The sequence below is a fragment of the Homalodisca vitripennis genome, chromosome X (assembly GCF_021130785.1).
Source record: "Homalodisca vitripennis isolate AUS2020 chromosome X, UT_GWSS_2.1, whole genome shotgun sequence".
NCBI classification, from domain to species: Eukaryota; Metazoa; Arthropoda; class Insecta; order Hemiptera; family Cicadellidae; genus Homalodisca; species Homalodisca vitripennis.
Genome location: NC_060215.1, coordinates 50,881,179 through 50,906,791, shown reverse-complemented (window position 1 = coordinate 50,906,791; position 25,613 = coordinate 50,881,179). Strand labels below are relative to the sequence as shown.

The window sequence follows — 25,613 nt, the reverse complement described above, 5'->3', positions numbered from 1 at the left end:
CATAAGCCTTTAGACTGTGAGGGACGCTGTTGTATATCTAGGGGCCAAAGTATCTAAATCCATTCCTCCCCATCTCCAGCCTGACCCTGGGCACCTCCAGCATAGCGTCCTGACAGTCCCTAATCTCAGCCCGGGTCTGTAGCATCCTCCTGAGGTAAGAGGACTTTCCCGTCAGCAACACCTTGTGAACAAGGCAAGCCACCTGAAGTCTGAAAATGCACTTTATCGGAAGGATCCTTGCTGTACGGCGATACTGGCTAACGTGATCAAATTTTCTCAGGCCGTACACAAATCTTACAGCAGAGTTCTGTACCTATCAATCAGGACCGTACCCTCAAGGGTCAATCTTCCCCCAAATACAGGAAGAGCATAAACAATAACTGGGAAAACCACAGCTTTGACAATCTTAAGTTTCACTTCCTACTGAAGTAACCCCTTAAACCTAAACAATACTCTCAACCTATTCATTACACCACGATTGATATTTCGAACATGGTTCAAGAAGGTTAACTGCTTATCAAAAGTAACGCCAAGGATTTGTTATATTAAACTACATATGGATTAGCCATCCAACATTTTCAATTAAATTAATGATATAATTAATTAAGCTTAAAAACGGAGAAAAATAAAACCCGATAATATAATAATATATTATAATATTAAAATATAAAAGCGTTAAAACCGCCTGTAAAACGATCCATTTAATATTTACGGTACGACTTAAATGTACGGTAGTTTCATTCTGTCTTGTTAGGTGCATTGTTTGTACGAGGTATCGACTGTACAAGGGATAACAGCTCGGTAACCGCACCGGCCTTGTGTGTCAAGTATTTACAGCCCTTGTACATGTGATAAAGCGCGACTGATGCACTGTGAACCGCACCACAAAGGCGCCCGCGCCATGCCCTACATTCCTGTGAACAGACCTGTCCTGCCTCAATGTCCATTGTGCCGTGATTTGTAACACACTCAGTCACCTCGGTGAATTTGGCATCGTTTCCAGTATCAAGTTTAACCATTCAAGCAAATTGAAAATTACTGTAACATTTTGAAATTATAATTTTCAGTGACGAAACGTTCAGTCGTTGAAAAAACTAAAATACTTTGCAATTATAATTTTCAGCGATAAAATGGCCAGTCCAGCCGTAAAAAAATTGAATTGACTTAAGTATTTTACAATTATAAATTTCACGATGAGGATTACTTTTGCTAACTATTGAGTTAAATTGGGTTAATTTTTTGGGAATGGAACTCTACACGTAACCTTATTGGCAGTTAGCTAAAGACACACAACATGATTTTAAACAGTTTTCAAGATTCCATGGACAAAGAGTAAATTTCACAGCATTTATATATCTTTCCTATAACTTTTGGAATAGGAACATCACACGAGATGTGTAATCCAATAGCTTATTTATAGTTTCGTTGGTTATAATTGTTCGATAAAATAAATATATATTAATTGATGTGATAGTTATTTGTTGATCAAGATATGTAATTTATCAAAACAAGTCTGGACGTAATGTAAACAATACGTAAAGTATCCGTAGTTTCTTGTACAAAGATGATAGTAAAAGACGTATATTAGTAGTAATGCCAAGTTTGAGCTACATTAATCATTGCAGTTGTCACTACTTGATGTAAAGGCAATTAATCATATCATAGTTTTAATAGGGTAGTTTAATATTTGGATCTAGGAAAGATTCTTATTAATAATACTATAATATGTTGGTATTTAAGTGTGTGTTGGTTTGACACAAAATAGTTTCACATTTAGGAGTATCAACAAGCCATATACTGCAATATAATGCAAAAAATATTTTTATGAAATGTATTGCATGTGTAACATCTATACGTACATTGAAGATCTGAATGACATTTATAATAAAAATCTGAAATTTAATAGAACTCAGATGAACCACAGCGGAACAGTGGTAAATCCTATTAATACTCGGCATTTATTCATAGGCGTAACTGAGTTATTATGTTAATTATTTTTCAGATATAATTTATAATCGAGATCATTGCATAATTTAGTAGACTTTTTAGTGGTATACCACATAAATATTACTGGCTGAGCAGGGTGTAACATAGCTATTTAGGGTTCAAATTTAAGAGATGTTTTGAGGCTAGCGTGTACCGGAATAGGTCTTTCAAATGTATTGCCAATTAACATGAAATGCATTTCAAGCTAATCACAATACTTTATGTCAACTACCCATAATATAAGTCCAATTGGTCTTCAGATGTATGAATAAATTGTTTTAAGGTGTGCCCTCTAAGAAACATTAGCGAAAGATAAAAAACATAAGAGAAAATTTTTGATTACTGCACGAGTAAAAATTCTCAATTTGGATATAATTTGAAACCAAGTTAGAGAGAGGGAAAAAGTTGTAGAGAATATGTGAATTGTTATATGTATATGTTTTATGACTTGAGGGTTTTATGAATGATGGGTGTTATCGAATTTGACAAAAAAATTACCCGGGGTTTTAAATAAATTTCAATAAAGATACTTATATATACACACATATACAATATTTCACATACTAGAACAATGAAAATGTCATATTCTAACCTTCAACAACCATTTTCCTTGAGTCTGATTTCAAGATCTTCCCAATCACTAGTTCAAATGTGTTAAGTCTTCGTGGAATGGAAATAAGGGTATATTGTTCTTCTGTATCTAGGGGAATGCAGCTTACTGGACTGTGTAAAAAGTGTAAAATAATGCAGCGGATCGATGGCAAACTGCCCCACTTTATGCTCTCTACTGCCATTCTGATTTACCTAAAACATCGAGTTCTAAAAAAGATGTCAAACGGAATATAATTATTAGTTATGATTCGGAATCAAGCGTAAAAACGTTGAGTAGTGACAACCTTTTAAAGAAACAAATTATCATAAAATCCCAAACACTCTTGGAAATAACATCGCCAGCGACCTGCATACAATTTTATAGAATTACTGTACTACACTGTACCTAACTGATAATATACAGAGTGAAAGTAAAAGCTTAAGAGTTGTCAAGAATAATATACTTGAGCTGGCAGTGATTACACCATTAGAATGTGGGTTGGTGATTGCTGGTGACCAGTTTATCGTTTACAGCAGGAATCCTCACGATTTCTGCTAACCGGTTGCTCTTTAATTACGTTTTAACCGTTCTACTACCGTTCGCTTCGTTTGCCTGTCCAATTGAAATACTGCAGACGATACGATTATTGGTGTTGCCCAGAATGGCTAGGTTATCTGTAATGCCAACCAATCAGCATATATCTCACGAGTTTCTAAATTTGGACGAGATTTGATGAGAGTTGCTTCGTAACTAATTTATGATAGGGAATTCTATTAACTTATACCGTACGGATATTAACTGTAAGCTGTGGATCGGAAAGTTAACTAGCCCGTCTGTAGCGTAACTCTGATAGTTACGATTCTCACTTTGTACCGCAGCACAGCAGTTTGATTACAGTCTTGAGAATGAAATTCTTTTAATTTGGTGATAAGAAATTATACAGAGTGTTGCGCATTGTTCCATTGATACTGGGAAAGGTTAGTGCGAATCGTTCAGAGCCAATTGGTTCAGAACGATTCTCTAAAGGGTTGTCCATTTCATCTTATACAGGTTACAAATGTATAAGATGTTCGTCACAGTGAAGAATTAGTATATATGTGACATACGAGGTAGACTTACGGTACTTACAAATCCATGGCAATCTAGAACAATATGAAATGATTTATATCCATTAAAGTAGATCTCTAAATGATTGAACCTTTTCAACTAAAAGTAATAAAACTTCGCCTAAGCATTTATTATATTTAACAAATTAACCTTTAAATTGTGTTCCTCACAAGCAAGCACTTTAGTCCCGAAGACGGGAATATCCTCCAATATTAATTATCTCACAGAGCAAAACTACTGTTATGACTACAGAATTTATTTATAAAAATAGCAATATTGCTTTTATGTATCTAAGTAAATAATAAATGTACATTTAACATTTAAGTATTAAAACTATACGATCATCCATATGTATTTTAACGATACAGTAATTCCTTGGTTTAAATTCTTTTAGTCATAACTCAAAACAGATGACTCTTTAATTTGCCGATTGTAAATAAAAGGCAATTCTTAATACTATCGTCAAATATTTACAAAATGCATTAGTGTTTGAAAAATAAGGAGATAAAAAAACTGGTTAAAATTAAAAAACTAATTCATAAATTATAAAAAAAAAAACATCGAGAAGATTAGATTTCCCCCAAATATATGAAAGATCACATTGCAGGGTTTGACCGCACAGCTTTCTCCACCATCAGGACGTATCAGATGAGAAGCGATAAAGATTATATTCCAGCGAATTTCGAAGATGAGCAGTGAGAATAATGAGATATATCAACGCTAAGGTCATACTGACCTTCTGAAAACCTTTTGGTAAGTTATGGCTCCACGCCCTCCAGCCCTAGAGAAGGTTGAGGAATGGTCTAGCGAAGAGACGAATCGGTCGTCAGTGGGTCGAAGAAGATGGTACTTGTGAGCCTATGGCATCTGTAGAATGGGTTCACTGGGATGTCAGATTGCAAATGTCTTCTGACATCAGAAACAAACGCTAGACTGGCGCTTCACGACCAGTCCGTCAGTCTAAATAAGAGCAGTCTGTATCTTTCATCCTACAGTCTGCTGTTTTAATAAATCATCTCATAAAAAGTCTATCTGAGATCTTTTTGAAAACAAGACGGTTTAAACTTTTGTTATGATGTCCCAAAACTATAAAAATATATTAACCGGTAAACTTTATTTAAAAATAACGGGAAAAAATACAATAAAACATAAATAATTGGAAAATAAGATTATCGATGTGTTTTTAACTGTAGAACTTAGATTACCATAGAACCAAAGAACTAAGACTAAATGTTATGCATACGAGTACATTTACATTAGATTCAATTAATCTGAAGCACAGAAAAGAATATTCATTTCTCAATCACAACATAGCTAGAAAGATCAATTGAGCACGCTTAAATTCAACTCACTTTAAAATATAATTTAATATCAAATTATATATTACATTAGATAAAATTGACGAACAGCAAAGAAATTGTCTAATCCAAACTATGCACCTGTTACATGTACCGGGAGTAAATGTAGTTTTTTGATTGCAAGAGTATTGAATAACCTTGAACTGGAGGTCTAAAACTTTTGAAAAGTATGAAATAATTTAGGTTAGAAGAAATATTAGATCCTTAGCTGGCAGAACTCACGTTGGGGTTAGCTACCGTATAAGCAGAGCAGCATGTTGTATTAGAGACGTACCTGAGTAGTTCTGCAGCAGTTGGTAGAACTGGTGCTGAGCCCAGCTACTATGCAAGCAGAGCAGCCCGACTAGCAAGCTGCATCTCGATAAACTCATCTGAAACAATAACTTTTTATTAGTTTCATGTTGTTATTAACATTCTCAAAGAATAACTGCAAACAGGTCTTGACAATTGCAAAATAATGCTGGTCTTAAAACGTTAATGTACGTTTTATATTTTCACCTGTTCTCGAAATTAAATATTGGAGTTCATTTTAAAATAAGAAATCGATTCTGTAGTTGAAAATAAAAAATATATTCACGTTCTTGTCATTTTTCTAGGACTAAATACGTTTGCTGTCCGTCTGTTATGGAGGAAGTTTTAGATTCTTCGAGGTATATTCATTTCGTTGAAAACCCCTGCTCTTATCTTAAAATGGCATAGCAAGATAAAATAATATTGGGGTCAAATAAGATATACAGTATAATGATTCTTTTATGGTTTTTATTGGTTTTAGTTTCATCACCTTGGTGCTATAATTGTTGAAAAACGATGTATTTAAAGAAAATGTGATTGCTATAACTAAAAGTGTCCATGGCACATTTAAAACACACACTTGCATAGACTCGCAGAGTATATTTACTTTTCCACTCCTGAATTAAATGCCAGATTTTATTGTGTGTATATTTAAATTACTGGTTAGTATTATGGTACTGGTTAGTACAGTAATACATATTTATTTTTATGTGTGACGTTAAACCAAGGTTTGATCATTTATTTAATAGTATTTTCCATGTATTATTTGAAATATTTAAGTAATATAGTCCACTTTAATTGTGTATTTAAATTATTTATGTTCAGCTTCCAATGAAAAATCAGGACAACAGCGCTGGTCCAGCATTGTGACAGTGAAACTGTCATTTTGTATTTTGCTGTTATCTCAGTCCTGTGCTAGTTGATCATTACTTATACAGTGACTCTAGACGTTCGGATTAACCATCCGAACATGTTTTAAAGATCAGGGTGTTTTATGTTTAAATGCATGGATTTTAACCTTAATAAGTACTGATTGAAGGCTATAAAACGAGACGATACAATTATATTCCTAATTAGGTTTGGTTCTAATTCAGAATACGGTCACACAATTTTACATAAGTCTGATTAAAAATTGTTATAATTCAAAACAGTTGATTCTTTAAATAAGTATTTTTCTTTTATTTCTGTTCCATTGTTCATGAATATTTAATACTTTCAATATTCTCGATAGTTATTATACTTTAGCCAAGAAAATTAAATAAGTATATTTTTAAAAGCAATATGAAACTATATGACATATTAGATGGAACATTTTTATTTTATTCAGCTTCACCAGTACTGGCGACCATTATGTTTGAGTACGAATATTGCTAAATGTATAAATTTAAAAGTACGCTAAATACGCATCGAAATATTTTTGGGAAATGTCGACTATTACTTTTGCTTTATTAATCCATTTTTGAACAAAACATTCTTATAATGATTTTTAAAAGGTTCAAATACATATATGTATGCAGATTCTTCAACAAAGTATAAGGGAGGAAATTTAACTATAGCCGGCTCCAAAATCGAATTTGCTCAAAAATTCAAAACACTGCCCGATAGGAAAACAATTTTCAAACTTATCCTGTAATTCTAACATTATTTTTAACACATAATTGGGATTCTTTCCTTTTATGTGGATATACGATTATTAATGTATGTTTGTACAATAGTATTCAATAAGCTTAGAATAAATTTGTAACGAATAATTAATATAAAGTTTGTGAAGTATTGGTCTGGAACCGGCCCATAACTACAACTGGTTTTACACGGCTCGTGCCTCAGCGGTTTCCAGTTCTATCGGACCTTCTGTAGCTCGTCACACGTTCTCTAGTGGTTAAACTGCCGTAAAGACCTCATAAAGCGAACGAGATTAGAACGAGTGATTTGCGACCAGCAATTAACTCCCGACCTCCAGTCTATAGATTGAACCTGCCACCCTCGATTTCCGGTTTAAATGAGGAACAAACCGGCGAAATTATCCGTGGATTACACAACCCGACGTGTGATGATGGGTTGCATGTCTGCCGAGAGTCGGCGACCACTTTCTCGGTCTGCGTCTGTGCCATCAAACCTCTATATCTCTTCTCTATCTTGATGTATCTGGACCGGACAGGTACCGGTACGTCTAGATTTCCCTTTTCTCAGGTGGGCGAGTACTTGTTGAGAAAAACGCCCCCTTCTAGTTACGGATTGCTTTGTTGAAATACCGCCACGGCCCAGCGCGGCGGACAGTCTCTAGTTAATTAAATTGGAAGACCGCATCCGCATCAGAAAGAATCTCCTGTTGTATAAGTAAAGGCTACTGTGGTCGGTAAGTGAATAAGAGAGAATGAGCGATTAAATAACTTAGTTATACTCTACATAATATTTTTGTATACTGTAATAGTACTGCAATAAAAGATACACAAATCATTATTATACTACAATAAATAAGTCGATGAGATGCAATAAATGAGCGTAAAATAAAAATTCAACAAATAATATAAAAGGTCATGACTTTTTTCTTATCAGGGAGATTTGTAAGTGCTATTCATTAGAAAAAGTTGTGGTTTAAGATTTGCCATGATTGTCGCATAAGCTGGACCGTATTTGCTCTGAAAGAGGTTGTTGTCACTAAATGAGGCGACTATTCAAAGGGCAATGTAAGAATGATGATTTCACTGCAAAGTTAAGAGCCTCTAAAATGTAGATGATTCTGAAAATTAGTTTATTTGCTGGCTTCGGAAAGCTGTTACAGTTTCTTCTGTCCATAATAGATACGAAAAAGGTATATTATTCGTAGCCTGTGTTGTTGTGAAGTAGAGGTACCGCTTGTACGGTCTTTGACTTGAGTCACGGCATGTGGTGTTGGGACTCAATGTGTAACACACGTCCTTGGGTAAAGTGTTGGTTGAGTCATGGAACCATTGTTGGGTCAGGCCGCAGACTTCGTCACTACATTATCCAGTTACTCCAGTTTTTCTGGAAGCTAATTTAATCATTGTACATGGTGCTGCTTTCAAATTTGTATTATAATGCTGTCATCTTTTATATTCTGTTTTTATAGGTTATGATGGCTTTCCCAATCTGCTGATCTCTAAGCTTCAATTAAAATATTTCACTGCAAGATCAAAGAATGACTTCTTATATTTAAATCCAGAGATGGTGCAGACTAGAATAGCATACATGTGTTATTGTTTGACTTTAAATTCCTTAACATGGAACTTTTAGAGTAATTGGTTACAATTAACATTTTTCTGCTACAAGGGAAAATTTTAAGAGTTTGAACATATTGGCTATATAAGTGTCATACATAAAAAATAGATAAAACATAGAGAACTAAAATTAGTCTCGGGCTTAGAATGGCAAAGATTTAACATGCCTGGGTGGCTTCAAACACATACCGTAAAAAAAATGTTTAGTGCCTAAATATGCCACAAACTTTCTTCCTTTACACACAAGTTTAGTTTGCAGTTTTTGCAATTACAGACGTGGATTTAAAAGAAATCATGATATTTATGAAAAATTAAAAAAAGTACTAAAACTAAACAAATTCTCTGTAGCTGAAGATTCACCAATTAAATCCATATGTCATGTCGATCAAGCTTTTATTGGTATTTTATCCTAAATATAATGGTTCAACACAGTGGGCAAGAATGGTAAACCTTAACATTATTTAATGCGGCGTTTCTCACCTTAAAATGACAAATTAAACAAAGACATTCCAGGGATATTAATAGAATATATACTAATCAAATCGGCCCATTGGTTATTCCTGTAGGAATATTTACTATTTGATGTATACAAAATCTATCGAAAAGGTAACATTTTGTGGAATTGTGGAATTATAAATATTTTTTCCTCAAGAACGATATAGGGAAAATATAATGTACGGATGATTTATGGAATCATGATACAATCAGTAGGAATATCTGTTTTGATTTGAATTTAATAGAATTAGTTTGATAAGTTATAAGGTTGGAAGTAGATAGAATAAACAAACACTTATTACTGCGTTGGAGTATAAATACGAGTATACTCAGTATACCGTAAACCAAATGTCCCCAATGTCAAGTGTATATTATGGCTTATTACGATTGTCATCTTTTATATGCACATACTTTAGTAGACCATTAAAATTAAAATCACCGAAGGGCCTGCTTGGAAGGGCCACATTATTTGCCCCATCTTCTGTCATCAAACCGTTGGACTTACCTAAAACTTATTTCGGCCAAATAAATGTTGACATAAGTTTTGATAATAATTATGCTAATAATTTTGTGTAAATATATAAAAGATAATAATTTTAATGGATGGATTTGATTGAGTATTTAGGGTACACATTTAAATTACTCAATAACCCTTTGATGTGAACGAGATTGTCCAGGATACCTGAGATAGTTTTACCTGAAATGCATGGGAACTCTTAATTAAAAATAACTAAAAAACAAAACAGTTAACGGTCTTTGAAGTAATATCTTACGAAATCACTTCGGTATTACACGTTGGTACCTCTGCAGTAAATCTCCTTTTCCTTCTATAAAATCATTAAATCCAAATGACTCAATTAAAATTTTGAGTCAATGCTATGTAGAAGGTTAAACTTTAATTGATAATAGTGGGTTCACTAAAAAATAAATCAACGATGGGTAAGATAACACGACACGACATGACAACGATGGGTTGTAGACACTTGTCATGAGGTTTTCAATAATAATTTAAAGATAACTTATATCCTTTATACGTATGTTCCTCATTAGATCCTCACCCTTAAAAGTAAAAAATAAAAATAATATCTACTATTGTCCAAATTAATCTTGACATAATTAACTCAATGATATTTTAATTTAAAAACCGTACTTAATCATATGCTATTGAAATGTACTGAACTTTTAACATATTATTGTAGTAACATGAATAAATGGTATGGCATAACACTATTTCCGTTATTTACATTCACGTTTTCTATTACAGGTACTAGTTCGTATTGCATATAATTAATAGTAGCTCGTCTGGTAGAATACAAAATCTTTAACTGTCCATGTAAGCTATAAGATTACAACTAAAGTTTGCTCGAAATTAAAATAGTCTATTGTTAAAATGAAAATACAATACACATCGAACCATTGAAAGTGTTGCAATATGCTTGTATAATTCGCAGAAAACATATAAAACAGAATTGGAAAAATTGTGCAATTGTCAGTACTGTTTATTAAACACCAACAATTTACTTAAGATATAAAATGTATGAATGCTGGTAATACTGGTAATAATTCAGCATAAAATTTGGAATGCAGCACAAAGCCGATTTGCCCAATCCACCTGAGCTAAAAATGAAGTGTTCACAACGTGCGAAATGGACTAAAAGATTAATGGCGTGGCATAAAGTCTTCGTGAAGTAGATGTTGGTCATAAAAACGAATTAATAGCTTCCGCACGTATGAAACAGTCTGAAGGCTCTATTCCATATAGAGTCGGATGAACAGAGAGCTGGAAAACGAGTGGCTGCTATTACAAGGTGAGCGCTACCATTTAAATTGATTTTTTATGCTGGAAACTATTACTACGTTTTCTTGGCTAAGAATTTTTGTCAGAATACAAAATAAGATCTTAAGATTTTTAGCATATTAAAGTTGTAGTTAGAGAATCGGGTTTAACACATTATTTATTGTTTATTAATTTGTTTTTGTATGAAACTGCGATGTTTACAACCTAAGAAGTAAATTACAATCTTATAGTCCTGCATAAATCATGTACAAGTAGTCTAATAAAACATTATTCAATTTATATAACTAAATGGCATAATTGTTACAGAGAGATTTCGTTCGCGTTAGCAAAATAAACTTGAGTGACAGGCGTTAGTTCTGGTTAGGACAACGTATTGTCCAATATCTCATAATCGGCAGGGAATAACCTTCACTACACAAAAGCGACAAGACCAGATCCTGACATGCTCAAGGCCACGGGTCTCCAGTTCAGGCAATGTTTGTGTCATCTGAGTATGGGTATCATATTTACACATCGCCATTAATTAGAGGATATGAGGATGAGGGTGAAGTGGAAATATTTTTTCGCCTCAGATAGCTGACGAATCCAAGTAGTAAATTGCGTAACACATACAGGTGTGAGTGAAGCGATCGCTTAATTTTGACATTTTTATTACAACACGTATAGGTAAACTTCTCATCCAATTAAAAATATTGCTTATGTTAATCTACAGATGCACTATTTAGATTTAAAGCTGTGGATGTTTTCAATTTGATGTAAGATCCAATTAACAATTTAGTATTTATTAATTAATAGACAAAGAAATAGGTAATAGAATTTGATCTTTCAGTTGGTTAAAAAACTCCTGATATTAAAAATTCAACTTCATGATTTTTTTACAAGAGAAAGTTTTTTCCAAATATTTAACGATAATTGTGTATATTGTGAGAATGTGTCATATGCGAGATATGTGGGCAGTGTTATACAAACAGTGCAACTATTGGCACAAATTGTATAACTTTGCGTAGTAATAATTGTATTTCTTCGTTGCCCAATTAGTGTTTTGGAAAGGCTCGGCCAGAGCATTGCATCACGTTGTTAGCACTCCCCATGATGTCTGTTACATCATTAAAAGACTTCCGGTAGTGTATTACTTATATTTAACACAATTAAATCCCACAGATGTAGTTTATGTTACATTAAACAAGTTAATATGGTAAAAGTTGTAATAAATATTTCTAAACCCATTAAAAAGATATATTTCAACAACAAAAATTGAGTATTTAATAAACCCCTAAAAAGACGTTTAAAAACAAAAAAGTTAATAGTTAAATAATGAGATTATGATTATAGGATAACATATTTAGTAAAAAGTAACTCTTTGTGTACAGACTCACAAATTAAAGCTTACATGCCGAATATTGTTGAAATCTGAAAATTTAATTTAATATTGAAATAAATTTTGAACGATAGTGTTTACATAAGACACTTGTGCCATCTTGTTGAAAAGCTAATTAATTATTTAATAATATTACTTCATATTTTAGTTAGTGCGGTTTCAAAAATCATGAATGTTGTTAAATATTAAAAATATATAGTGTTTCAAAAGTGGACAAATGTATCCGAGTATTCACAGTGCTTTCTTCAATACTATTATTAAAGTAGGAAATATAAATAAAATTCTCTTCCGTTTTATGAAAACAGTGTTCTGAAATACTCTCAGGTTACATGATTTGAATGTACGTGTCTTCTAACTTTTAGGATGCAATATCTACAAGCAGTCTCCAATTATGTATTCTAACAATTTAGAATCTAAAGTCATTTTAATTAAAAAAATCTTTAGTTTAATATGTAGTTAAATACCTTATCCGTTACATAATTTTGTTTACATGGGAACTAAAAACACATTAAATACCAAAGCTTCAAGATTTTCTTCTTTCCTGCGATTCTCAGTGTCTCGTAATACTGAGACAGAAATATTTATTGTTTGCATGTCACTATTCCAATAAGTATAGGTGATCTCTCCCCATCTCGTCACGACCCTACCTACTACTCCTACACCGTACACTCGCGTGCTGGTTTGCTGGCGTCCGTGTTGGCGACCACTTTACGGTACTATACAACTCTGATACCGTCATTATCAACAGTGAATATCTCACAGGCACGACGTGACTTTTGCCACTGTAAGGTCGGCGTGACGGAGAGTTGCGAGTCCTTCAACGTATTAAAACACAAATTTAGCACGGAAAGTCCCTAACCCGTAAAGATAGAAAGGAGAAACGATGTGAAAAGATTCATGAAGGGATTATATGTGCTCGATAAGAGTATTAAAGAAAAAGTGATTTTAATTCAATCATAGTAAATAAAATGCTATACAAATTTCGATGCACAAAATAAATAAGTCACAGTGATGAAGTTACACACGATTTTATTATCTTCTTGTAAGAAATAACGATTACTCTGTTAGGCATAACGATCTGAGAATCTACAAGTTAAATAATTTAAAGAGTGCTAAACTATGAATTACCATGAATTGTTATGAAACTATTAAATTTTATTTCTGGTGTTTAAAGAGCTAACATACAGGGTGTTTCTGATCACCCGTCTTAAATGTCTAGAGGTTAAACGGACAACTGCATAGTTAAAGTTTAAACAATTCCCCACCATATCAAATATCAACTCCAAAAAATTCCGTTTAATTCGTTCTCAAATACTTCCAATACAAACAGGCGTCATGTTGTACATAATCTTAAGGGTCTTAGGAAGATATATATTTTGGTGAAAATAATAATTAATTATCTCTATCAGTTTAAAAATGGCACTCTAGAATGTATAGACAATTGTGTTTTTGTTGTTTTTTCACCAAAATTTTAGGATACAAAGACTTTTAAAAATGGAGTACAACATGAAGTGTGTTTAAATATGAAGTTTTTGAGATTCAAACATGGGACCTTCTTTTTTGGGGGTACCCTTTATATCTACAGAGTTGAAATAATTTTAAACAAATACTTTTGGATCTGTTTTGTAGAGAGTTCATTTAATGAAAACCTCGTCAGTTATCTTATTATTTTTATGTTGGTCGTGAGAAGTCGAATATGATTTTGCCTGTTATTTTGAAAACTGGAACTTGTATATATTTTATCATAATACTGTGATAGAACCTCCATGATTAGCCTCGGAGGCCTTATTATTTCCTAAAAAAATAATAATACAGAATTTTTGTTTGTTTTAAAACTTTTAAAGTAAACCGTAATTGTGTAATGTTGAGAAATTAACTTAAATGTATTCTTAAGTGAGATTTTTGTAGCCTACAATAAACCTGACCACAAGGCAATTGAGTTGTAGTTTTCATTGTTTCATGTAAAATGAACTACGTGTAAATATTTATGTACTTCGAGGAAACAAGTATATTCCATTTCTACTTCTCTCACACAATTCTCGGTTAAACCAAAGTTTTATTTTACTCATTTCATTGACTATTCACATTAAAACCATAGCACTGAAAGTAAAGTGAGTAAATAAAATTTGCGCGCGCAATCTTTGCAAAAGTGAATAAAATTACAGTTACATATAATCATGAATGCAAGGCTAAATCCCCGTGAGAGCGAAACTCGCATCAATATAAGAACTGGTCCACGGCCTTACTGATTTTCCACGGATTAAATTTGGCCGAACCACACTTAAAGTACGGTATAATAAATACGCTAACGTTATGAACCGTTGCAGTGGTATGTAAATCGGAGTTAAGTGGGTGCAGGAGTTTACGACCTGAGGACAAGGAAGACTGGGCACGAACAGTACGCTTGTGAAAGTCGCTTGTGTGTCTAGTGTATCGCCGCGGCGGTCGGTGCTGAGTTCTGAGACCTCTAATATGTTGAGGCAGTTACAGCAGCCACGTGTTGACGTCATGATTGGACGGTTCAGCGTACTTGTCGGTCAGTACACGGTGCACGGTGCACGAAGAGTGCGAGTTGATGACGTAAGCGAGGTACTGTGTTATTAGCGAGCTCCGATGGGCGAGAGAAAGCCGTGAACACCCTCTTTTCCGACCATTCGATCAGAGATCAGAAAATACACGAGTAGCAGTTGAATTATTCATAGAAGATTTCGGAAAGCTACTTCCGGTCGATCACAAACGCGGGAAAGTTAATTTTTGGTGCCGGTCCTTCGCTTGATCTCTCCGAGCGTGATATGAATGCTCAATAAGGAAGAAGGGGAACTTTGAAACTTTCTTTATGAACTTTAGCGAGATTGAGTAGTTTGAATTTTGTTTCTAGTTACCTCTCGAGAATTGCTAAATAAATATTTTTACAAACTAATAATGAAAGAATTTAATATATTACTAGGTAACTACAAGAACGCAGTATTGAAATCGATTTAATATTGTACCTTCGGAGTAGGTTGCATCGTGTATTTTGTATGGATATCCAAATACGAGTAGTTCTGGTTAGTTTTCAACCGTTTTCCAAATCTTGAAATTATCTGATTAATAATAACCCAAAACCCAAAACTATCACTGTGTAGATGCAAAGTTTTTAAAAGTATGGAAACGCCATACGAACTGTTTGAAGTTTTAATTTATAAAAGAGAAACCACAATTGCGCATAATTGTTAAAGGCTTGACGAAAAATATACGATATTGACGTCATAACAGAAATGAATATTCATATAATCTACATCTTTGATGTAAATGACAACCATTTTTGATTGTTAATAAGTATACAATTTTTGACTTTTATGTAAATTAAATGTAAAAAGTAATGTGAAAATTGAGTGGCACTAATAATTTAATAGACATAGAGGTAAAATGTTATAAAATTGTAGCTCTTTCCCTCCCAGAAGCGTGTGAAAATGGTTTATCACTAAATCATCTCATAAGTATAAGTTTTAATTTTCAAGTTTAATTTATTTCATGACTATAGTTATACAGCCAAGCACCGTGGCAGTAATTCATGTGATTTAAACTTAGTAAAACCCAATTCCAAAAAGTAATCCGTACTCGAATATTTTCTAATGTTTGAAAAATAAACAGTGAATACCAAGGCAATCACGGATATCACATAAATCCATATAAGAGAACTTACCTGGTCCTGTATTGTGCTAATAAACGTGATACACAATCCAAAGAATTTCCAGCAATCATGTTTTAAGGAATACAAACATTTCAGTTGTGAATTTCAGGTTCAGTTCCCTTAAATAGTGAGTTTTAAAGCAAAGTGAAAACTCTATATTCTGAAAAAACATATTGTTCGGGGAACACCGTTCATAGAGCAATAAATAAAGCGGGTGTAGTTTCAAGAAAAGAGTATAAAAATGTTAGTAGGCTAATTGGAGACAAAAATAATGAAAACGTGATCACTGTCCTGGCGAGTGTTAATGTCATGCGGTGTCTTATATAATATTGTACAGTACAGTCTTAGTCTTTTATGACTTCAAATTACAAATTATATTTTCTCTAAGCTGCAGGAGCGTTGTTAGATGTATTTCTACTCTGTTAAATACTAAACTACTTAACTTACACATATGCAGTTTTGAAAGGTTACTAGCCACAATTTGAACCCACTCAAGCATTTGCTGAAATAAATGTGTCTTTTCAACTAAAACGTACACACATTTTAAGACGTATATATTATATTAACATGTCTTTATAGCCAGGATCTTTTTAAAACGGCACTCTAAGCATTTCTGAAATGAGTGAATGTCACTGAAAGCTACTTATAAATCGATGAATGTGTAGTTTAAAGTGCCAGTGGAAAGCCCGAAGCTATGATAATGACCTCGGGAAGATAAGGAGCCTTTACTCCTTTTACAGACAGACCTTTGTGTGCCAAAAATCTGTTTGTCGTCTACGGCCTCGAAAGAATGTCACAGTTTGCTGAATCCAATCCAATTCCTATTCCTTTGAATTAAGTCACGACTCGTTTACAATCACATTCCATTGTATTCACCGTGGAAATCGGAATATCTCACTCCGATTTGGTACAGCCAGCGTGTATAATAATTGTATGTTTACCAGATAATATAACCGTTTTAGATTGTCTATTGTAATGTACTAACGTTAGATTATTGTTTGTTGGCTTCAACGCCACTGTCACCGGGCACTCTTACATTGATCACGAGATGTCCTGAAATAGAAATGGCCATTGTGAGAAGTTTCCTTATCAGCATGATGCCCTGCCACTCTAAAATAGGTCTGGAATTCTACAGAAACAGCTTCGGAAATACTTGAGAGAACGTAATTACGATTTGAGTGAAAGTAGTACGTTGTTTTACTTCTATACGATTGAAATTGGGAATATAAAAACTAGTAGTTTATACTGTATATGTTGGAGAGCAATAACATTTCTTACAGAAAACAAGAAACAACAATGCGTATGTAAAATGTTGTGTATGTACCATTCAGTAATCTAAATGGTTTATATAATGTATTTCAGTACTTTCTGAAATATCGCATTCATATGAGTAATTTAAGGCCTCACTTTTTGTCGCAGGTTTTCATGGTTAAATTGAGAAAACAAGCAAAGTATTTCTATAAAATACTAATGACTTTATAAAACTTCCAACTTCAAGCTCCCAGTTGTAAGGAAATTTCTTAATTGAAAAGTTTCACGCTTTGAAAAGTTTGCAGTTGGATTGTGACATTATAGCTGTTTCTCAGTGAATGTATTGGTCGGTCAAAGGTTACTGAATTTCAAAATTTTGGGCTTCATCTCCTGATTGTTGGGACAATTTTGAAATTTAATTAAAGGTTCACGGTACTTCACAGATGTTTGCTGGCCGATTGCGGCATTTCCGAACCTGTTTCTGAGTGAACGGTTGTGAATGCAAGTAAAAAAAGTAATTTACCATACATGTACTGTATTAAACATTGGACGTATGTAACGCATGTAAATAGTTCGTTATGGTTTACCTTATAATAATGATATTGTAAAGTAAAGTAAAGATTACTTATTTTACTAGGCGAAGTTGCGGGGGGGGGGAGGGTTATTGTCGTAATATTTGATTATTCAGCAAATTATTCATATCTCAACAAGGTGGTGCTATACGAAGAAAAGGTAAGAGTAGATTATTACACATGTATTGTAGAAGTTATAATGTCGAATCACAGCAATTTTGAGTATGGCAGAGAGTTTATTTAATGAGAAAATGCGATTTCGGATCGAAAGTGGTGTACAATAATTCAGGAGAAACTATACCCTTGGGCCATGCCGATGCTTACTTTGATGCGGTCTTCGTTATTTTCTATCGGAACAGTCGCACAATAATTGAGCGGACAGTCCCGTCAGTTTCATCCGTGATTGTGTTCACTTCCTCAATAGGACTAAATACAACCTTTCCATGAGAGGCTTCCTATAGAGTCAATTCCCACAGGGCCGAATTTTTGATATTGTCATCGGATGGTATAACAACTTTTGAAAAATGTTTTCACAGGCAGATTATTAACGGAGACTCATAACCATCCAAATAAGCCGAAATAATTTAAATAAATATCTAGGCTTTATGGGGTTTCCCTTGTATTTTATAATGGGTTTTTTCTTTTTTTGTGCAAATACAATGGTTACATATTTTATGCAATTATTAATTACTGATACTTTATGTTATGAAGTATATATTATGAGAACTTTAATTTATGATAATTTAGAGCAATAAATGTGTGTTGTAATTCCTCTAAAAGTGGTGATTGATGAGATAATAATACCAAAGTGTAAGTTTTGATGTGATCAAATGTGATATAGGCAAGAATGCACGGGCCGCCGGAATAACAGGTAATTAATTGCCAATGGTAAACATTTTCCCCAGGCTCTCGCACTAGTGAGCTTCCCAACTCATTTGACGACTGTGTTTGCATCTTGTCTTGCCATAGATACCCTATGGGTTATTATAATAAGGCATCGGTCTTAGTATATAATATATTTAACAATACCCACGATTAACCACTAAAGTCTTTTATGGTTATTAAAGCCTGTTAATGTGTTTTGAAATCTTGGAACACACAAATAAATTTACAGTTGAGTCTCGTGGACTATTATAAAGTTTTTGTACATTATTAAATGGTGCTATCAGTTTTGGATTTGTAAAATATTTGTTCATAGCCCATTAAGCTGAACACATAAAAAGTTAGAAACATGGATCACTCAATGTGAAAGTAAAGACAATTAAAGTAGGAAATTTAGATACTTTTGTAATCAGGCAAAATAAGAACTGCTTAAGATTAAAACGTCATATTTTTATAGTATGTACAATTGTACATGAGTTGTATCTTCATGAAGTGACAAGATTCTTATTAAATTTATAAGTTGATTATTTTTGTAATGAAACTAAATTAAAAGACAAAATTCAAATTCAAATGACTTTATTTGTATTAAATATACAAAAGGGCGAATTTAGGGCCATAAGGCCCTGTCTTACAATTAACCCTAACACACAAGGACTTGAATTAAGTATATTCTTTCTTAACAAGATTAATTTTTTATATGGACCTTATTAAAAATTGCATGCCTTGTTACTTTAAATGCCTATAACTTCACGTGGCGTGAAAACCCAAAATATTGAAAACATTTTTTATTCAGGAAAGTTTAAATTTATCATAAACATACTGTATTTTCCAAAAATAAATCAATAAGTACCACCGTCAAAGCAAACATCACAGAGAAGTACAGAAATCGTCCCTAAGTACAAATAACTCGCTGTTGTATAGTCAATTGCAAAAAGTCCCACTTACAATATGAAACTTTCCTATTTCTCTTTACCTTTAGACGTGCAATATGAAGGTGGTATTGAACCACGAATTTCATGTTACACTTTATGTAATTGTATGACTGATTACAGTGTAGCAAAGCATAGTTATTAATTTACTCAATTACTCGCTCTATGGGGTACATACAATTCCACATACATTCACTGTCTCCGTTGTGTTGGTCGCGGTCAAGGCCGTGGTGTGAGAAGGAGTGCGCCGACCACCATGTGTCGGTCTTTATAATTCCACCAGTCACGACAGGCACAATGGCTGGTCAACATCTGGTGGCCTGGCGGGTGAAAACGGCAAATTGAGGAAATGATAATCTTTGCCAATTAGAAACATTCACTTTCGAATGATGATCGAATCTTACTTAGAGGAGGAGAAAGAGATTGATCGGCCAGGGAAGTACACTCCCCTAAACTCCTAGGGGACTTTTGGCTGCCTTAAATTATACACTTATTTCTCTCGTATTTTGGACTAATATTAAGTGAAGTAACAAAGAAACATTAATAGTTATTAGTTTAAAGGGATACTGGCTGTTTGGGGGTCATACAATTTTAAGGAGGTAGAAACAGCAACATATGTACTGTGAAGCAGATTACGTTGTTTTGTGTATTTGTATGGTTGTTTGAAAGGACCTCTATGAATGGTAGCCGACTTACTGAACATTTGATTCACATTAGCCGAAAAACTATAGAAAAATTCAATGTCGATTTAAATTAAATTATTAACTCATATTTTCATTATTGTATGTACTATAAGGAAATCTGACTTACACACTCAAATGAATTATGTATATAACCGATTAACAAGTAAAACAAAAGGAGACATAAAATAATTCACATGAAATCACTTTGAAAAAATAAAATTGGTTAGAAAATCATGAAATAACTCATTGATAACCCTCCTTTAATGTACTTAAAGACGCAAGTACATGGACGTAATGAAATATGAATTGATTTATAAATGCAACTATGTGTCTTATATAGTTGATCTATCTTATTGTATATTCATATAGACTGTAAATACCAAGTAAGCTGTTTGTTAAATATATACAAATGTTACTAGTTCTATCATCGTCCTCTACCTAAAGGTGTTGTAATATTATCAACTAGTATAAAAAGATTTGCCGGCGTATATGTCGGAAATTATGCCATAGTCTAGGTAGTTAATCTCAAGTGAATTATAAACAAGTGTTCTAAATATTTTGCCACCAGAGACTGATCTCAATTTAGTTTTTCCATACAATATTATTCTTAAGTTTGTATTTCGTTTCATGTACTTGCTTATAGTTGACATTAGGTTAATGTCAAACCATGTGTGTAATTCATACCATGAATTATAATTGAGGAAATACAATATATCAAAAACATAAATCTTGTGTAAGTTACATTTTAAGTAAGAGTACATTAAAAAGCAATAGATAGTTAAATTAAATAGTTAAATGTGTTTACGAGTTACACAGTGACATTGCTAACTCGTACACATTTCCATTGTTGATGCTTTTCAATGTTTGTAGAATATTTAAACTCTTTTAAAGTCAATAGTAACCCGCAAATTAAAATTTCGTCATCTACAAAAAAAAACTCGAATTTAATTCGCCCAACTTGATAGTTAAAATTTATTTAGGATTACATATTTATAGGCAACCTAATCAAATTATTTAGATCTAATCGAATAATCATGTTTCTTATTTCAGGAAAAAACTGAGTAAGATAATATTTTTCTGAACTGTGTTTTTAGACTTAGTTTGTTATACACTACGTCACAAATTATAATCCACGAATATGCTGTATTGCTGAACGTTATTTCATTAGTTTTCATAAGGAGCATAACAAATACTGTGACAAAAACTTTTGAAAAAGTTTGAAATAACGTTCAGCAATACAGCATATTCGTGGATTATAATTTGTGACGTAGTGTATAACAAACTAAGTCTAAAAACACAGTTCAGAAAAATATTATCTTACTCAGTTTTTCCTGAAATAAGAAACATGATTATTCGATTAGATCTAAATAATTTGATTAGGTTGCCTATAAATATGTAATCCTAAATAAATTTTAACTATCAAGTTGGGCGAATTAAATTCGAGTTTTTTTGTAGATGACGAAATTTTAATTTGCGGGTTACTATTGACTTTAAAAGAGTTTAAATATTCTACAAACATTGAAACGCATCAACAATGGAAATGTGTACGAGTTAGCAATGTCACTGTGTAACTCGTAAACACATTTAACTCATTACTGACTTAAAAAAGTCTTTACCAAAATCTGTAACAAGTCACTGTAGGATATACAGTGTATATCTCGATATCCTGAAGTCGTATATCTCGGCATATTATGAAGCAATCGGAGCAAAGAACGAATATGTCTCTGTCAGACACAATGTTCTACCGCACAGCCGGACAGAGGAAAGTTAGAGATTGTGATATGTAAATAACGGCAATATTGATAACATCAGAGATTGAGATATCGTTGATATTATGAAGACCTGATCCTACTAGCGACACGGTTGGTCTGCCTTGAGGTTTTATGGTAACATTTTGAGTACATTCCTCAGTCAGCTGTTCCCTACTGGTCATCCTCAATATAACAGTTCAAATAATTAATCACCTTTAAACTCAAGTAAACAATCACCAAATATATATCTTGTAAGTCACAGGATTGCTGGCAAATTTCAGAGATTATAGAGAAAATAATTGAATTAACAGTTAGTTAAATAACTCAGGTCCCAATAAGCCCACTTATCGGATGCAGAATAAAACTACATTTAACACCAGAATTTCCAATATTGAAGGTTTTTTATTGTCACAGAGACCCTCAATTGATGTCAGAGGCCAGATAATGTTAATATACTAATGTTAATATAATTTAGTAATCCATTCATCCGATTATAATCTTATAAGAAGCAGTTATTACAGTTTAATCACTTAAAGTTATTTATGTCATGTGTACGATTTCCTTCTGCAAATTTACAATTAAATTTTGAATCATAATATTGAGTTCCGTATGACACTATTTGTGCCGGCCGGCTGTACTGGCAGCTATCTTGATTTTAACCCGATTAGAATAATGTTACAATTTTTAAACCATTACTTTTAATCATAGGAATATGTGTTATTCCAAAAATATAAGTAATAGTTATCCAAACCCTTCATAATTTTAATTGGTTATTATTCATAAAACTTTTTTGTATTCCGTTGTTTGAATATTCCAAAAGATTCTAACTTTAAAAAACTACGTGAAAACTAAACATCTTTTGATACGTATTAATATTTTTAATGTGACGTATCCCATAATTGTACAACATAAATAAGTACGTAAAAGTATCTAAAACTTAACATCGTCATAACATAAAACAAAAAGACATACACTATTTTCGTTAAAAAAAAAAAAAAAAAAAAAAAACAATGAAAGAACCGAGCTCTAAAGGAACAGTGTTTGTAGTATATTGAAAAGTATTGCTCGAACAAGAACAGCTGAAGAATTACAGATTAAAATATTAACAAAAACGAACGAAAAAGAAACCATCCGTTGAGAACAACCAGTACGATAAATTTGGTCCGAAATGACAGGGTACCCGCTCTACCGACCGTTCAGGTCTCTTCCACTTAATGAAATATTCACTAATTGCACCTTTCCCTGCCGCGTCGGTCGGTAACAATATTAGCTCTTGCTTTTTACCGCTCGTTGCACAAATCGCGTGATCCACTTTCAAACGAGTCCTTTTGTCGAATCGTTGTCCTTTTGGACACCCTCACAAAACTCGTTTATTCTGTCGTTTTTCAGCTACACAGTTCCCCCGTTCACGTTACGCAGTCGAACCGAATTAGTGACTGGATCAGTTGTTTTACGCTCTTGACGTTTCTGGTTTACTTAACATACTGTACTGACTCGCGGTTAGCCAATTGTGATGTACTTTTCTAGTTTTAACCATCGCATCGGTACTTTTCACGCCCAACTCCACAATTAGTTCACAGTCAAACGTGACGGTGCGTGGTAAGACGAAGACAGTTTGCGCAAGTTAACATTTGGTGTCGGGAAAGGCATTTCAATCTGAGGTGACCCAGTCCCGGCCCGGCACACAACGCCAATTAGCGCCACTGGAATTACCTCCCGCAGCCTTGGTGGAGAAAAATCCTGCCCACCAGAGAGATATATGCCTACAAATATCACTTATGCGCTGAGGAGTACGCGGGAATAAGTTTTGGAGAGGGATGTATGACTTAACTAAGGTTAAGTACATATCCTTACTGAAAATATGATGAGACACAGGGAGTATGGCAGAGATTTGTAGGAACTTCACCCGGGAAATTTAAAATTAATAATATAAATAGTTAGGTCTTTAGATTATAGCACCAACTCTTGTTTTAACCTTTGATAAGTATGCTATGTACAAGACACGAGTTCTTTTTACATAAAGATTTATAACAGAAAAATACATTATACTTAGATTATTGTAATAATTCTGTTAATAAATTTTGGAAATACATTTCTTTAAAAGTATATGACTCCAACTAAAAACAAGATAAAATATACAGTTTATACAGAAATGCTATTACTTGCAAGATAAAGAAAAAGCATAATTTGTTCGTCAAGATAAAAACTCTACAATATTTTCAAGAATATGTACTGATGCGTTATCCGTCAAGTCCTTTAATTATTATGAAATCTCGAGAACGTAAAATAGAACAGTAGAATTGGCTTTGAGAGAATTAAAAGATGAGGAAAAGTTATTAAACAAAGAATATTAAACTTTTTATGGATAAGTTTGGTTATTAAATTGTTTAGCTATTTAAGAAATAGTTTAAAAAACTCATGCATTTATAGCAGTGGAAATATATTTTATATAAACTAAAAATACATATATGTAAACAGATTGAATAAACAAAATATAGTAAAAATATCAACTATAATTTTTTACTTTAAGCACTGAACTTGACTGTTTTCGAGCTTTCAACTTTTGAATAGAATCCATGCACGTTTATACCATCGTATACAAACATATTAATTAATTAAATTAAAAGTAAACAACACGCATATTTTGGTATTACTGGTATTTAACACCTACATTATTTCCTAAGTTGTTATTAAGAATATTACCAAATTTAAGGAAGTTATATGGCAAGGTCACTAACATTCAACTCAGATAGTTTAAGAAATTCAGAAAATTGTTATTAGATAGATTAAAGTTTGCATTCAGTTTTTCGCAAGTAGTTATAGTAGTAAAAACAGTGACTTATGTGTATAGTTGTATTGATACAAAAAGTAATTTGTAACATATTTAGTGATTTGAGAAATAATGTTCTACGTGAATTTTTATAGTATTTCTGTGAATAATGTAAATATCGATGACACTCTCGTTTCAATTATCTCATCTGTTAATACTAACAAGAGGGGGGAGGGTACACACAAACACACACACACACAGAGTAGAATATACAGTACGGCTACTCATGGTCATTTGTAGAGGGTAATGGTCCGTGTAGAACGACGCCTTTTATTATTCATGGTCGCAAATCGTGCACTGCCAGTGAAGCGATTCCAATCCAAATGATGATCATTTGAACGTAATTTAGTGAATTTTGTGAACAGTGAACTTTACATTATAAAAATAATAAATACTGAGGAATAATACATGCGTTCTATATAACAGTTGTGCGTCTTATAGAACAGTTAGAGCAGTATATGTATAAAACAATTTTAGTTTTATATATAGTTTAAAACACTAAGCCACTGAGAACACTAACTTGGATCAAAAACAATTAAGAAACCCCAAAATTTTGAACAAACCTGTGAGTATCAACTGTAAATAATTGGCAAATATTACCTTGCGTACATAAATATCTTCCATAAGAGCCATTGCAACTAAATTTCTTATTGTATTCAGGATAAATAAGCAGTAATCATAACGTTCAGTCCGACTCGCATACAACACGTAATCATACCTGACAGCTACGTAACGGCATATCTCGTGGCGAAAATTATGCGCGAAAGTGTATGGTATGTACTCTCGTACCCCGTGACC

At 33.1% G+C, this 25,613-nt stretch overlaps 1 protein-coding gene across 1 annotated transcript in view; it reads right to left on the bottom strand.

Moving 5' to 3' along the window:
* The window catches only part of LOC124368988 (peroxidase-like), a 107,399-nt gene that overhangs the window by 22,691 nt on the left and 59,095 nt on the right, over nt 1-25,613 (bottom strand). The window contains exon 3 of the mRNA XM_046826575.1: nt 5,318-5,414. Within this exon, the coding sequence (XP_046682531.1) occupies nt 5,318-5,414 (97 nt within the window). The remainder of the gene's footprint in view (nt 1-5,317; nt 5,415-25,613) is intronic.